Source organism: Sardina pilchardus, chromosome 7 (genome assembly GCF_963854185.1).
Source record: "Sardina pilchardus chromosome 7, fSarPil1.1, whole genome shotgun sequence".
Classification (NCBI taxonomy): domain Eukaryota; kingdom Metazoa; phylum Chordata; class Actinopteri; order Clupeiformes; family Clupeidae; genus Sardina; species Sardina pilchardus.
Window position 1 is genome coordinate 25,066,603 of NC_085000.1, and position 17,458 is coordinate 25,084,060.

A 17,458-nucleotide genomic window follows, 5' to 3' on the forward strand; every position below is an offset into this window, starting at 1 on the left:
TGTGTGTGTTTGTGTTCATGTTAGTGTGACTTTATGTATGTGCTTGTGTATGTGTGTAGCATGGTGTGTGTGTGTGTGTGTGTGTGAATGTATGTGTATCTGCCTTTGATGGGGGTGGGGTAGCAGCATTAAAGAGGGGCTTCAATACTCCAAGCCTCTGAAATTTCACTGGGGGTGGGGGCAGGGGTGGAAGATGGGGAGATGCACAGAGAGGGTGTGTGTGTGTGTGTGTGTGTGTGTGTGGGGGGGGGGGGGGTGGGGGGGGGTTGTCACACAGCAGAGACAGGATGGGAACAGGGCAGGCTTGATGAGGGACCAGGCGTACTACTGGTCTTTGATTAAGAGCCACTATGTAAAAAGGTATATTTGACAGGGTAGCAGCAGCACACAAAGAGGACAGAGGAAAATCCGCTACGTCAGGAGAACCTCAGAACCTGGACGCTGTTTGATGCGCTACGTTAACGCGGCCGTCCTCTGTCTTTGTTTGTCGTGCTAATGAATGAACGATGGTGAGAGGGTTTGGATGGGGGTTCGGTTAGGGGCGGTGTGGGGGGGGGGGGGTGTTAAGGGGGGTGTTAAGTCTGATTGCATTCTGATGGTGGCACTGTGTCCAGATGGCAGGTTTATAATCACTCCCACTACCTGTGAAACACGGCCCTCATCAGGCCGCGGCGGTGTCAGGGGGAGTGAGGGGAGAGAGTGACAGAGAGACAGATGAATGGGAGAGGAGCGGGTGAATAGAGAGGGCCAGGGGTGACGCCGCACCCACTCACTAAGGGTGCACAATGTGTCAGGACGTGTCAATCTAGCCCCACCATAGCAGAGTCTGCAGTACATTAAAGCGTTCACCCCTGAGTTTACACACGACCCGCACAGTGTGTATTCATTTATGTGTGTGTGTGTGTGTGTGTGTGTGTGTGTGTGTGTGTGTGTGTGTGTGTGTGTAGCCTGAATACATAAAAATATACACCCCTGAGTTTACACACGACCCACACAGTCTGTATTTCTTTATGTGTGTGTGCGTGTGTGTGTGTGTGTGTGTGTGTGTAGCCTGAATACATAAAAAATATACACCCCTGAGTTTACACACGACCCACACAGTCTGTATTTCTTTATGTGTGTGTGTGTGTGTGTGTGTGTGTGTGTGTGTGTGTGTGTAGCCTGAATGCATCAAAATATACACCCCTGAGTTTACACACGACCCGCACAGTCTGTATTTCAGTGTGTGTGTGTGTGTGTGTGTGTGTATGGAGAGACATGTGCAAGCAGATTTGTCCTTAGATTGCCCTGGACATGAAATGAAAGATTAAAGGTGTTTGTGTGTGTGTGTGAGTGTGTGTGTGTGTGTGTGTGTGTGTGTGTGTAGGTGTGTGTGTGTGTGTGTGTGTGTGTGTGTGTGTGTGTGTGTGTGTGTGTGTGTGTGTGTGTATGTGTATTGAGGTTACAGAAAGATTTGTGGGTCCATACATTATTGTACAAACATGAATGCGTTAGCCTATATACTGTAAGCCAAGGTCCACAGTATTACACAAGCAGGGTCCTCTTGTAATCCTGCACTGTGGGGAAATGCCCAGACGCCATCCAGCATATACGTCACTGTCTATATGAGGGTATTTACGCGTATATGCACACATATACACTATAAGCAACCCCCCACACCCCCCACACCCCAAAGCATGACACTATATGTGTGTGTGTGCGTTGGTGTGTGTGTGTTTTCAAACGAGCGTCGCCCTTCGCTTACAACCCATCAGCCCATTTCTACTCCCCCCCCCCCCCCCCCCGATTGCCCCCAGCCCCCGTACCCCCCCCCCCCTCGCACTCGTGTTGATGTTCCGCTCAGCTGAGCATCTTTGGGGCCCCTACTCCAGCCTGGTAAAAATAGCAGCGCTCCAAGTCACTTATTATTTAACAGGGAGTGTTTTTCCCTCTCTCCGCGTCTCCCTCTCCCTCCATCCCTCTTCCCATTCCCGGGCCTTTGGAATGTCGCGAGCGGGCTCGGGTGCTTCCTCAGGAAGGCACAGTCTGTAAATACTGAAGGTGGCGGCGCTCGCGGCCAGATGCTGACGGGAATGACAGCTGTGTTTTGTGGAAAGGGTGTTGTGTTCTGCTGTTGTTTGCTGAAGGAGGACGTCCATGTGCATGTACATGAAGGAATTCCTAGTCTGGGAATTCAGTGGCGGTGTTTTTTTTGCAATCTCTCAGAGGAATTAGCACAATGTATTGTGCTTTACTGTCGCTAGTTAAAATAAACAAGTGTCAGCTGAGGAAACGTCTGATACATTTTTATGAGGCATTTCACGTAAACATGCCAGTCGTCAGTCTCCACTAATTTCACAGAGCATATTTTGAAGGGTTATTGTTGGGTTATTGTTGGGCTGGGACATCACTGTGTTATGAAATGCATAGTATAAATGGGTAATACAATTGCCAGTCTTAATAAACTAGTATGCACCACTCAAAATTAAATCCAAAACATATACAACTGTAATCTTCTTACTTGACATAGCTATAACAACAAATGGGGTTGATGTCATACATTAATGTATACATAAAAAGGTAGAGACCGGGAGAAGCAGAAATAGGTACAAAGAGAAAAAGAGGCTCACAAAAGTGCACACATGTGATATTGTTCGTAAATTAACACACCCATCATCTCCCGTCATAGACTATTTCCGGACTCTTCCGGCACATAATAATGGCCACTGAAATGCAGCCTTCCCCCCTGTCTCGGCGCCCGAACCGAGGGCCCATTTTAAGGGAAGTATAAAAGACCCTGAGAGGGAGATGATTGAAGCTCGGTGCCACAGGTAATTTGAACACGCCCCTCACCCCCACACCTCTGTGGCGGTGAGATTGATGGGGGCCTGTTACGGGTGCTCTCGCGGTGCCTCACTCTCAGCCGCGCTTCGGTGACGGATGTCACTGGATAGCTTATCATTATTTTAAAAGACCGCCGACCATATCCGTCTCACCCCAGCACTAGGCAGTGTGACAGAGTGACAAGCTTTAAGACAAATGAGACGGGCCATTTAGCCCGGTCCACGGGGCATTTATTTAACCACCTGGGCTTTTCACTTACCACCTGCACTAGCAGTAGGCCAGCCTTAGACATGGACGTCTCAAGGGGCGATTGCAGCATATTCTTTTCTGTACTGGGAACTGGGACTGACTAGAATCACATGGTTTTAATGGGAGAAAATGGTGTACCCCCTGCAGTTTGGAGGAGTGAAGACGAGAGTGACATTTGTGGTACAGGGTGTCCATTTTATTGAAGTGGAATGTTAGTTTGTTTTTTCAAGGTCAGATTGGGTTAGTACTGACCATTGTCCTTCACAGTTTCTCACCTCTTTTGGCTGTAGAATCAATTTGTCAATTTTCATTTTCAAGCACCATTCACTCAAACACACATACACAGACACACACAGACACACAGACACACACACACACACACTGCATTCTGGAGTTCTATGACCAGACATGAACGGTACCATAGTGATTTCATTTTGCTGAAGGTTTTAGATTTAACCTTTTTTCTGTCTTACCTTGCTTTACTCTTCTCCTTTCATTGACTTCTCTTTTACCTTCCTTGCTGTGAGGTGTTGGTTCACACTTCACAGAGAGAGTGGGTTGTGTTCAAGGCTGAAATCAGCAACAGGAATTAAAGTCTATTGTGTATAGAAATCAGTTTTGAGATAGTTGAGCATACAAGTCATGGCTGAGGTGGAGAGTAGAGAGAAATGGGAAGCATTCAAGTATTGGCATGACTTTTGGTGTTTCATCATCAAGTTTGATCTAACCTAACCAGACAACTACATATATCGCGAAAAAAAAAAACCCAAGATGTTTGACAATACCATTTAATATCTTGAGTCTTGGCAGCAGATCTGCAGCCTTTAGATTGGTCTGTTTACTGTAACCTTGGCTCTGACTCCTCTTGACCTCAGCATAGCAATGTGGCGTTAGTGTACCGTTTGTGTGGCTTGCGTAACGTTCTAATACCGTTCTGTCGTGTTGCAGGATGACAGTTCGGTGAGCAGTGAGGACATGGACATGGCAGAGCCGGCGTGGGTCTCCGCTGAGCGCGCTCCCGTCCCCGCCCCGACTCCCACCCCGGCCGCCGCTCTCGTGCTCGCCGCCGCCGCGTCCGTACCGCAGCCCAGCCCGCCCAGACAAAGCCCCCACCCCACCATTAAAGAGGAGGACGGTAAGCAGACGCCGCTCACAGTCTAACACAGTTCAAGTGCTTTCATTTGGGTCCAGAGGGACATGCAGCAGCAAAACGACAAAGAAACGCACACACACACACACACACACACACATGCACACACACATGCACAGACAAGCGTACACACACCCCCCCACACGCACGTGCGTGCACACACACACATATACATTTTAAATTACGTCAACCCGCTTTGAGTACGCTAGGGCCCAGCCAAAGCAGTGTATCCTAAGGCTTTGTATTTACAGATGCATACACAGATGCAGCAACATAAACAGGAAATACATACAGTATGCCCGACTGAGACAGAATGAGCAGTGCACCCACAAGCCCACCATGTGGTCTCAAGTTTATCAGCATATGCAGTTGCACAACCTCAAACACACACACACAGACACACAGACACACAGACACACACACACACATACACACACACACACACACACACACACACACACACACAAACACTCACAAAATCAACACACTAACTTACTCACTAATACATACTAATTATTACACGTTTTCATGCAACCACCCTTAAAAAGTGCTCAATATTTTTTTGTTAACAAAATATACATACACATATCATTTTCCTAATATAAGAGAGAAGGGTAAAAACACTGCAGCTTTGCTGGGTCCCCTGTAAGAGAAGGCAGAAACACAGTGGGTGCCAAAGCAAAGTTGCATAAAGAGTCTGGGACCTGTCTGTATAGCTTTGCTTGGCTCCTAGCCTCCTACTAAAGGTGAGTAAAGGTAGAAAGTAAGGGGGGGCGGGGGGTTTCAAAGCTTTATGGTCATGAGATTGAGGTGACAGTTGCCCTAGATATAGTTTCACAAGATCTGTGATTTATTACATTGGTGTAATAACTTTTTAACCTTCCCATCAGTGTAATAACTTCCTGCAAACATAATAATTATTGGTTTATTACGTTTGTGGGAAATTATTATGTTGGTGGGAAGTTATTACATTGAAAGTGTGCATATTTTTTATTACGTTGGTTTACTATGTTGGTGAGTGCTACACTGCATTGTTTTCCCCTCTATTCTTTTAGGTAGAACTTGTACAGCACATACAGTATAGGCTTATGAGATGGTGGTCCTCGACTTTAGTGCTACAGATTTTTAGTAGGATCAGGGTGCATTCTGAAGCATTCTGGAACGTTCATTTCATTGTTTTCAGTTGCTCTAGTGTCGCTCCAGCCTTTGTTGGGAAATCTTTCTGTTTTTTAGGTAATCGCTCTCCCATGCCTTGGTTTCACATATTGTGTAGAATTTATCTCCACTCATTCAGGTCTTGAAAATGAAAAATATTCCCACACCTGATGTTACCACCATATTTCACATTTGGGAGCATGGTGTCTGTTGAGGCATGGACGTTGTTAGATTTACAGACCCTGCTGCATTTTGAGGATTGGCCAAACAGCTCTACTGTGGTCTCATATTACCATAAAAATTGTTTCCAAACTTCCATAAAAGCATCTTCCATTTGATGCTTTCAAATGCAATGTTTTCCAGGCTCCTGTTGTCCAGAATTTGTAGATTTACTGGTTGGACTGTAGTGGTCTCCTTCGGTAGTTACAGTAATAGCTTCTGTGGGTGTTTTGGCCTCTAATACTGCTTATCTCCCTCAACAATGGAATTCTCTTCTCTGATTGGCTGATGGGGTGGCCATTAACTTCGTATAACCTGCTACCTGTGAAGTAGTTCCCGTATCACACTTGAATATTAATTCGCCAAACTCGTTGCGAAGTTTAAATGAACTGTCACGTTGCATCCAAGCTGAAATACAGACGTGCAGAACCATAGTAACATTGTAGCATATGACAGAGGTGGATTGTAGCTAGTTGGATGCCATGTAGGCTATAAAAGTAGCGATCTTTCAAAGTTAAAGTTAATCAGAATCCTGGGATATGCCCGCTTGACAACGGGAGAGATAGAACTAACGACTGGCTTTTGGCCGTAGCAACCAGCCATTTAGAACTAACGACTGGCCTTTGGCCATAGCAACCATCAATTTTAGAACTAGTAACGGCAGTTTTGTCCTGCAAGTAGAAAGTTGATATGTGGCGGAAAGTAGTCCCACAGTCAAGACAGTTTTAGCGATGTTAACGGACGCAACGGTGGAATAAAACTATGTTCTAAATATACAGGTTATGAATACAAACGGGAGATAAGCGGGATAACGGCCTTCGAGGTCGACCGGTTCGATGGAAATAATGGCACGGCGGAGGTAACTCCGTCTCCGTGCTTCGCACGTCGCCGGAGTTCTAGACCTCCACCTAGCCATTATTTCCATCGAACCGGTCACCTCGTCGGCCGTTATCCCTTACATAACACATCTGGGCAGTGTGATAAAACTTTCACTGCTTGTAGGTTCCATTGGTACACTTGGAGTTTTTGTTGTACACTTGGAGTTAAGCATTTCTCCAAACCAATAAATCTACTGATTAGGAAGAGATTTATCTAAGACAATTAGTTTCCCTTGTAATTGCGAAAATGATGATGGCTGTCAGGGGGTAAAATGTTGTTGCAGACCACTGCATTTATGTCTGTATGTAATGTACTGTATATGGAGCCAGTATTTCTTGTGGAGCACAGTTGATTGTTTTCATATTTATTCCTAGGTTGGGATTGGGGGTGGTGGGAAGGGGATAGTGGTAGGGGCTCAGTGCGGATCCAAAAGGCAGTAGAATAAGTGGTCCAGCAGGAGCAGGATGGGGGGGGGGGGGGGGAAGCGGGGGGTTGCTTAGCAGGCAGCCTTAAAGCACAGGGAGCAGCTTGTGCCGCTTCTTAGTGGGCTAATCCATCCTAATCTCCCATAGAAGGGGGGTAGGGATAGGGTAGATTGTGTGTGTGTGTGTGTGTGTGTGTGTGTGTGTGTGTGTGTGTTCTGCATTTGTGTGTATGTGTGTGTTATGGAGGGTGGGTGGGGGTCGGGGGGTTGGGAAGGGGTCCTCTTGGCCACACATATGCCCCCCCCCCCCCCACACACACACACACACAACTCGCAACCTACCCCAGTCCAGGGGAAAGTTAAGGAGTCGACAGGGGCATTGCTGCACATGCTCAGTTGAGCTCAGCCCCAGATTGACAGCCTAAGCGGCACCCCACGCTCAGTGGATCAGTGCAGTAATGAAGAGAGACAGGGTGTTTGGGGTCAAGGGTCACTGTCATTTGCTTGCATATACTCAAACAGCTGAAAACAGGAATACGCAGGATGCTGTTTGTGTGTGTGTGTGTGTGTGTGTGGGGGGGGGGGGGTTGGGAAGGGGTCCTCTTGGCCACACATATGCCCCCCCCCCCCCCACACACACACACACACAACTCGCAACCTACCCCAGTCCAGGGGAAAGTTAAGGAGTCGACAGGGGCATTGCTGCACATGCTCAGTTGAGCTCAGCCCCAGATTGACAGCCTAAGCGGCACCCCACGCTCAGTGGATCAGTGCAGTAATGAAGAGAGACAGGGTGTTTGGGGTCAAGGGTCACTGTCATTTGCTTGCATATACTCAAACAGCTGAAAACAGGAATACGCAGGATGCTGTTTGTGTGTGTGTGTGTGTGTGTGTGGGGGGGGGGGGGGGGGGGGGCTTTCTGTTGTTTATTTTTCCTTTGCACACAGATTGCTTTTACACCATACCACACAGCATACTCCACTCAGATGTTTGTCATGTGCTACCAAGCAATAGCCTGGCCCCGCCCACCTAGATCTCCTCTCAGGGAGATCTAGGCCGTGTCCAATTGTCAAGCGCGCACACTGGATAGTACCGTTCTTTCCAGTAGCGTCTCAGTTAGCTTGCTCCTTAGTATACGTCCCTACATTTGGACAGCACAAACTAGTTGTCGTCACCTGACTCGGGGAGGGGGGGGTGTTGCTTGACGATTTGCATGACGTGTGGAGCTTGACCTGCGCTGCGCAATGGATTATGGGATATCTGAGGCCAAAAAAGATGCATCGATCATGCACGCTTGGAAATCACGCCAAAACGAAGTACCCATCTAGTGAGAGCGCTTGACTTTCGGACAGTCTATTCTGACTTAACTTCCGGAAAATGCACGCTGCCCAGTGTGTGTACTTATGATTCAGACAAAGCCCTAGTCTGGAACACCACAATTCATAACTTTTCTTGTCTGTTTCCCTCAGACAAGAAAAATGTCAGACCAATCAGGGACGAGAGGGGAAGATGAAACTGAAATGTATTGTGATAAACAGAAGCAGCAACACCTGCAAATGTTACAGTAAAAAAAATGTGGTTGGAAAAATGGAGATATTTATTTACAGCAAAGGCAGAGCCACATACATTGTTTCCTGAATGTTGCTGTTGGTTTTTGTAAGTTTAGGGAGAAGTAGGAAGTAGCGTTATCAATGTGATTAGTAAAGCTGGACCAATGGTTTCAAAGGTAGTGCCCGTCGCAATGCAAGCATTGCAAACATTTCCCAATTGTGAGTTCTCAGCAGTGTTGGGAAGGTTACTTTAGAAATGTAATGAGTTACAGTTACAAGTTACTCTGTTTAAAATGTAATAGTAGTGTAACTATTTGAATTACTTTTTCTGAGTAACGTAACTAATTACTTTTGATTACTTTTTGATTACTTTTCCGATTTTTGAATGATATATATAGTCCCCAAATCCATGCGAATATTTCGGCCTTGGTCTACAGGCTGCCGAGCAGTTCTGTACAAGCGCAAAAGGCAGCAAGGGCATTCAATACATGAATTGGCATCACATTTTTTTTGAGGATAATATAATGATAATCATAACACGTTTACAGGCAGGCATGTAGGCCTACGCTGATGGCGCTGTAGACGTGATAGAGCCTATCAGAAGGTCCCGTATCAAATTATGGCTGTGGAGGGAAACAGTTCTTTTTACATACAATTTTCTTTGCAAAGTTTTGCTGACAATATTGAGATGTAATTCAAATTGTAATTTTGAAAAATTTCAAAAGTACCTGTAATTGAATTACAATTGTTTCTACAGTAACTGTAATATATTATTGTTACATTTATTTTGTAATTAAATTACGTAACTCAATTACATGTAATGCGTTACTCCCCAACACTGGTTCTCAGACTCCATTCACTTTCTGAAGTAACTTCTGAAGTGTTACAGTAAGATCATCCGGAAATATTCTGCAAGTAAACACTTCACAAAGGGTTCTTCAAAGCTTAAGATAGTTCTTCCTTGACATGGTCAGGGTTTAAGGGCAACAGCAAAAAGTTCTTCAATGAGTTCTTTTCCAGCCGATGGGCCAATCAAGGTTCTGGACAGCTCCTCTCCCCCATACAAAGAGTGTATGTCTGTATCAGAAGGTCATTCCCAACAACCCATCACCATCCATGAAATGGGACCTGTGTGTAGACCCACTCTCTGATGGCAGGCTTTCTACAGCAGCCCTCTCTGCCCTCTCTCTTTTGGAGGGTCTTTATCCCCCATCTAAACCGCAGCTAACCCACCGCAAACATCTCCTCTGGTCCGTGTTTGCACCTGACTTTCACATCTGTCCTCTCAATCCGCTTACTCACCCCAGGCACCAGTCAGTGCACTGTGCGAGTGCGTAAATGCTTTCCCGAAAAAAGAAGAAAAAAAACAATGTCTGTTTGCAAATAATTATGTGGTATATGGGGGATAATGGTGTTTGTATCTGAGGTCTTGTTTATGTGTGTGTGTATGTGTGTGTGGGGGTGGGGTGGGGGGGGGGGGGGTTGTAAAGGAGTGGGGAGGTTGTTTGAATGGAAGAGAGAGAGAGAGAGAGAGAGAGAGTGTGTGTGTGTGTGTGTGTAGTGTGGTCCTGAGGAGAGGGACTCTGTGAACACTAGAGATAAGGCCAGTGAGGAGATTGGCTGGCCTCTTTGAGGGGATCTGCTCTGGCTGCCTCTCAGGAGGCTGAGAACAGAAGGGGGTTGGCAGATAGGAGTGGGTTTGGGGAGGAGTGGGAGTGGAACAGGGAACTGCGTGTTGTCATAGCGCACTATCACTATCAAGTGCCTGTGTCTGCAGCTTGTTTATCGGTGTGTGTGTGTGTGTGTGTGTGTGTGTGTGTACTGTGTGTGTTTGTGTGTGTTTGTGTGTGTGTGTTGTGTGTGTGTGTGTGTGTGTGTGTGTGTGTGTGTGTGTGTGTGTGTGTGTGTGTGTGTGTGTGTGTGTGTGTGTGTGTGTGTGTATGTGTAACCCACTCTGCCATTCTGTCTTCCAGCCCCTAACCCTAACCCTGCTCCCCCTGTCAAGGTCAACTGACCTTCTTTCACTCGTTTTCCACCCCCATCCTTGCCCCCCCACCCCCATCCTTGCCCCTCCACCCCATCCTTGCCCCCACCCCCTCCCTTGCCCCTCTCCCGCTCTCCCCATCCCTCCGTTTTCTCATCCCTCTACTTTTTGCTGCTCCCGTCAAGCCTCCTCTTCCACAACCCCTCCATTTTAACCTCTACCCATTTCATCCCTTCTTTCCTATCCCCTCTCCTCCACCCCTCCTTGCCCCCTCTCCCTCTCCTCTCATCCCTCCATTTTTCCCTCACTCTATTTCTCCCTCCATCGCTCTCTTCTAGCCTCCTCCTCTTCCACACCCCCTCCATCCTAACCTTTACCCATTTTTTACTCTCTCCCTCCCTCCATGCCCCTCCTCTTCCTTTGCCCCCCTCCCAGTCAACAGTACTTGACAGTTGACCCTGATGCTGCCGCCCCCTGCTCCTACACACACACACACACACACACACACGGCGACAGCTCAGCACCACGCTGGAAACTAGAGCATCGGCACGGCTCCCCTCCCCCCTCACACACACACACACACACATGGACGCAGACACATTTGCACTCCCGCACAGCACATATAGATGTATATACATGCTCACATACATACATGCATGGATGTATGGCCCGATGTGCACTTTGGTCGTTATATAAGCACATTTTCCACTTCCTTTCCACTTCCTCTTCCCTCTTATTGTTGACCTAATAATCATCTCATAGCAGGAAGTCACATGTACTCAAGGGCAAGATTAACACATGCATGATTTGTAGTGCTCCAAATTACCTAAATGTAATTCTTGATGAATGACTCGTAAATGTATTCTATGTCTCTATATGTCTCTGTATACCAATGAAAATGGGAAAGTCATATTTACCATACACTTGATTAAAAAATGTAAATAGCATTTAATTCTTCTCTAAATATATGTATGTGCTTAAGTAATATGGACAAGTTAGATAAGATATGTTGGATAGATAAGACAACATGGACAAGACAGGAAGGTTTACGGGGGAAATATATGAAATTATAAATACATAAAGGTCATCTGTCTATTTCTTTCTCTCTCTGTCTCTCTCTCTCTCTCTCTCTCAGATGACTCGTACTCGGAGAACGGCAGTGCCAACGGCCTCCCCGCCCTGACCCTGCCTGGGGCCACCGTGGTGCCTGGGGTCGTTTCTGTGGTAACCGCCGACGGGTCTCTGCCGTACCGGGAGGTGAACGGGAACGGGACGGTGGCGACGCCGCTGGACTTCAGCACCACTTCCTCCTCTTCCTCGTCTGAAGACCAGCAGCCCGTTAGCGTGACAGACCGGCTGCTGCCCGTGCAACCTGAGCCCACCAGGAAGTACCCTGTCAAGTCAGAGTATGGCAACAAGGTAGGGACAAAATTCACTGACGGATGTACCAATGGCTAGGCCTCTGCTGTGTTTTATATGGGTTAGACATTGGAGTCAGACATGTTTTATGGTCATAATCTGAGATAATTGGGTTTCGTGGTTGAGCTGACTCATAGAACATCAGGAGTTTTAAACATATTCTCAACCTATTCTCAAGAGCTTAGCATGCATCATGCTGTGCTTTTTTTCTAATCTAAGATTGTGTGTGTGTGTTTGTGTGTGTGTGTGTGTGTGTGTGTGTGTGTGTGTGTGTGTGTGCGTGTGCGTGTGTGTCTCCGCAGTCTCCTCAGTACAGCTCAGGGAGCTATGACTCGGTGAAGACTGAAGTGAGCATGTGTGCGGAGGAGCTGACATCAGCCCGGGCCCAGGCCTTGGACGATGATGATGACGAGCACGATGACCATGACGACAGTGATAAAATCCCAGAGGGCCTGGACCCCGAGAGGCTGAAGGCCTTTAATGTACGTCTCCCTGACCTCTGATCTGTACTCTATCTCCATCGCGCTGTCACCTTAACACAACTCTCGAGACCCTACTTTTCCATTAGGTCATAGAGATTGTACAGACCCTTCGCTGAGGTTTTTTTGTATTTGTAATTGTCATAGCATTAGTTTCATTAGACAATAAACTCATCTCATGAAATGCACGGAATTAGCCTGAAATATGAGACTGAGCCAAAGTATATCATGGGGGAAAAGCAGCTTAATAACTAAACTGAGCGAGCTCATCTAAAATCATCCCACAGAATTTGAAAGACTGCCACATCAAATAGCCAAGCTATGGTGAGACCCCCTGATAAATCTATGCATTAAATGAGATGTCTTTCATTTTGTGCTGCTCAGTCAGATCTACATGTGAAACTGGCGTCTATTTATGCACAGCATGAGAGCAATTTTTGTTTCAGCCCAGAAACTAGCCCTCGCTAATATTGCACAAGAAAAGGTGCAAAAGGAAAAGCATCTCATTTTTTTTTGCACAAGAGAACACATACAGTTTCAATTAGAAATAGCTTTTGTGGACACAGGCATGTGTCTGGCATAATATGGGTTTAGCCGGACCCCCACAGGACCCCTTTCAGAATTCTCTCTGCTTCTCATCCTCCCTGATGGAAGAGAACAGACAGCAGAAGGCGTCTCCCTCATGTTCCAGAATTCATCAGTGTAGTTGTCTTTCAGAGCTTTGTCTTTTGTCCCTTGTTCTGGGCTGCCTTAAAAGAGGACTCCTCGCTGTAGTCTATTAAAGGAAGCATTCATTCTGCGGGCTCTCATTATAAAATGTTGAAAGGTTTTTGTTTGATGTTGGCTCGTACAAGGGCTCTTCCTTTAAGTTGTTTGCTGCGTATTTTCATTAAAAAAACATCACAGGTATTTTCTTTGTGATAGACGTGCATGGCATAGCACAGTGTCTGTATTCAACCTCTTGCCCTTTCTCCTTTCCTCTCTCCTTTCCTCTCTCTCTTTATCTCTATCTCTCCATCTGTTACTGTTCACCACCTCTGTCCTTTCTCAATATACAGTACGCTATATCCATGCATGCTGCTACAAACAATGTTGTTCTCTCTTTTTGTTTGTCTTTGTTTGTTTCTCTATCTTTGCCTCTCTTAATACAGTGCATGGAAATGCACTGTTCTGTTATCCGAAGTCTTCTTCTTCTACTTCTTCTTGTTCTTCTTCTATCCAACATTTCTGTGTCTAATCCAGCTTCAATCGTTTAACACAGAAACTTTGTTTAAAAGTCTTGAAAAGGACGCTTGAGCAATGTATTTTTCGTAGACTTTATACTTTAATATTTTCGTATTTTTGTAAGCTTTATACTTTTTGAGATATTAACAAAAAACAAGCTTATTGTCCCCATAGACGTTGCATTTGCATTATGATATCATAAATGGCCAATTAAATTGATTTGCACCTGTATCATCTGCTCAACTAGGCCAACTCGCTCTCCATTCTACAAGGATATAAGGCACCTTTCATCCAACTTTCTATCCATCTTCTTCAAACCATTCACCCATCCACCCATTAAACTATCTATCAACATTCATTAAGCAATCTGTCTATCAACATCCATAAAACATTTTGTCAATCAACATCCATTACGCTATCTACATTGAACTTTTCAAATACTTCCTTCGTCATTTTAACATGTCATGTCTTTTCTAAATATTCATGAGAAGTGAAATTTTAAGAGATGGTGGTCCAATGGCGGACCACAAGTGGCACACCACCGGCTATCTGCCTATCGGATTTTGCTATCTTGGAAAATATCTATCTATCAACATTAATTAAACGATCTGTGTATTAACTTCCATATTTGCACACCATGCATTAAATGATTGGGCTATCAACAACTTTAGAACTATCTGCATTCAACTTTAAAAACTATCACCTTTCATTAAACTATGCAACCACCATGTCTATCTTAGCAACACCTTGTCACTCATCTCTGCATTATCTGTTTTAACATTACATTTTACATCACAATTTTTGCATTTTCATGGACACTTCTAGTTTATCTCTAGTTTATTTCTTTTTCACTTTTCTCCCATTCATCCGTGTGCTTTCTCTTGTCCTGCTGCAGATGTTTGTGCGTCTCTTTGTGGATGAGAACCTGGACCGCATGGTGCCCATCTCCAAGCAGCCTAAGGAGAAGATCCAGGCCATCATCGAGTCATGCAGTCGCCAGTTCCCTGAGTTCCAGGAGCGCGCCCGCAAGCGTATACGCACCTACCTCAAGTCCTGCCGCCGCATGAAGAAGAGTGGCTTTGAGGTAAGAAAAAAAATAATGGAGGCACACACACACACACACACACACACACACACACAGACACACACACACACACACACACAGACACACACACACACACACACACACACACACACACACACACACACACACACACACACACACACACACAGGCTTTTCCCCTTGGAACATGAAATTTCGTTGCTCAATCTAAAATTCTCCCTGTTGTTTGAATTCAAAAGATTCTGGATACTGTAGGAAAGACTGTTCTCCATACATTATTGAAATGCACATTTGGGAAGCACACTCCTGCCCTCTAGTGGCAGCCTTGACTTAACTTATGGATTATTTAATGTGTTTATGGTCACTCAGGCAATGGGCTGCATTTCAATGCTCATGCACATTGCTTGGGGGTGGGGTGGTAACTGTAGGCCTATTCGTTTACATATTCACAGATACAGACTAGTACGCTGTTGTACTTTAGGCGGTTGTTGGATTGGTGCATTTCTCATAACCGAATTTAATGTGCATTCCTTTCCCCCACCACTTTGTTTTCCTTGCCATGCTCTCCTCTCCTGTTTTGTCATCACCCCCTCCCCCCCACCCCAGACTCGTCCCACACCTCCCCACCTCACCTCTGCCATGGCTGAGAATATCCTGGCTGCTGCCTGTGAGAATGAGTCACGCAATGCTGCCAAGAGGATGCGACTAGACATCTACCAGACCAATGTAAGTGCATATGCACTGTATGGGAATATGGGCAAATTGCTATGTGGGTGCATACCAGATAAGTGGTGAATGGTTGTGTGTGTGTTTGTGAGTGAGTGAGTGAGTGAGTGTGTGTGTGTGTGTGTGTGTGTGTGTGTGTGTGTGTGTGTGTGTGTGTGTGTGTGTGTGTGTGTGTGTGTGTGTGTCTGTGTCTGTGTCTGTGTCTGTGTGTGTGTGTGTGTGTGTGTGAGTGCGTGCGTGCATGTGCGTGCGTGCATGCCTGCTTGTAGGATTGTGCGCCTACTTTTGTAACCCTCGGCTGTTTTGTGTCGACTTTTGAAGTCGCCCTGACAGCATATTTAAAGTCCCTCCTTTCTCTCTGTCTCTCCCCCCCTCAGGACGAGCAGATCTCCATAGATAAGCCCAGCTCCAGGGACCCGGCCGCTCTGGCCCACTCAGGCTTTGCTCTGGCCGCCTCTGCCTACTCCCAGGACCAGCTCTACACCAACGGTGGGCTCAATTACAGTTTCCGTGGTTACGGGGCCCTTGGTGGCAGCCTGCAGAACAGCGGCACAACACAGAGCAATGGTGATTGGCTGTTACTCCGCCTGGTCGAGGGAATGAGAGGGTTTGTTTGACGAGGAGGGGGAGCAAGAGTATGTGTGTGTGTGTGTGTGTGTGTGTGTGTGTGTGTCTGTGCATCCATCCATGCACACAAGTGTGTGTGTCTAATGCATGTGTCCTTACAAAAGCGAAAGAGTGTGTGTATGTATCTGTGTGTGAATGTGTGTATAGGTAGGTAGTTGGCCGTAGTCCCATATCCTGACAAACATCAAGTCTGAGATGTAGCGCCGTAGCAGATCTTCTAATTTCGATAGAGCTGCTCTTTCCCTGATGTAGCGGATCTCTCCCTGAATCCCTCTCGTTCCCTCTTGTTCCCTCCCAGGACCTCCCTCAACCCTGAAGCCTCAGCTTTATAGACAGTCTCATTTAGCTACTGTGAAGCTAATACTGCGTTTAATACTGAAATGTCCTGCACTCTCTTGCTTTCAAGCCTTTTTGTTGTTTACTCACTCTTGCTTTCTCTTATTTCCCCCATCTTTCTCTCCCTCCCTCTCTCTCTCTCTCTCTCTCTCCCCCTCTCTTTCTCTCTTTCCCTCTTTCTCTCTCTCCCCCTCTCTCTCCCTCTCTTTCTCTCTTTCTCTCTCTCTCTCTCTCTCCTAATTTATTTCTCCAGGTCCCACAGATCTAAGTATGAAGTCCCTGGCCTCCAACTCCTCCACCTCCTCCAGTTCCAACAGTCATGGTCAGGGTGGGGGTGGGGGCGGGGCTTCCGCCCAGCTGAGTGCTCCCGAGGTGACGGCCGTGCGACAGCTCATCGCCGGCTACCGCGAGTCTGCCGCCTTCCTGCTTCGCTCCGCCGACGAGCTCGAGAACCTGATCCTCCAGCAGAACTGAGCCCGGGGCGCACCCATACACACTCTCAAACAGACACACACACACACACACACATTATACACGCCGGACCAAACCGAGCCAATTCGTGCCGAACCGAACCACTCCGAACGTGGTGGTGACCTGGTGTCAGCCTGCCTCTCGTTCCACACACACGCACGCACACACACGCTCTGTCTCACTCATTTTTTTTTTTTGCCCGGACGTTTACGTGTGACAGTGACGGAGTCGGAGTGAAGACACACAAGCACACAGATGCACGCGTTCAGAAACAGTCCTCTCTCTCTCTCTCTCTCTCTCTCTCTCTCTCTCTCTCTCTTTCTCTATGTATTCCATCTTTGCCATCACCACGGTCATTGCAAGCCAACTCTTGTTTTCTGGAGAGGAGGGGAAGAGCAAAAAGAAAAAGAAAAGCCTCTCTCCCACCTCGAAGAGAACAGGAAGAGATGATAGGTGAAGAGGATGAGGTGGTACTGTAGGTGAAGAGGAGGAGGTGCTGTTTGGCTTTCACACTCAAAACAAACAGTTTTTTTTTTAAGAAAAAAAAACAAATACTCAGACTGTTCTCGCCACTTCCAGCTCTCTCAGCCTCTCGTTGCTTTGGTTCCCTGCTGGGCTCAGAGGTGGATGTGCAGCTCCTCGCTCGTGGACCTATGCATTGCACTCAGCACCGTTACGAT

General features: G+C 46.6%; 1 protein-coding gene across 1 annotated transcript in view; it reads left to right on the top strand.

Moving 5' to 3' along the window:
* The window catches only part of nol4la (nucleolar protein 4-like a), a 41,229-nt gene extending 23,771 nt beyond the window's left edge, over positions 1–17,458 (top strand). Inside the window, exons 5-11 of the mRNA XM_062541463.1 lie at positions 4,021–4,207; positions 11,569–11,852; positions 12,155–12,334; positions 14,451–14,639; positions 15,225–15,344; positions 15,722–15,911; positions 16,561–17,458. Of these exons, the coding sequence (XP_062397447.1) occupies positions 4,021–4,207; positions 11,569–11,852; positions 12,155–12,334; positions 14,451–14,639; positions 15,225–15,344; positions 15,722–15,911; positions 16,561–16,781 (1,371 nt within the window). The 3' untranslated portion in view covers positions 16,782–17,458. The remainder of the gene's footprint in view (positions 1–4,020; positions 4,208–11,568; positions 11,853–12,154; positions 12,335–14,450; positions 14,640–15,224; positions 15,345–15,721; positions 15,912–16,560) is intronic.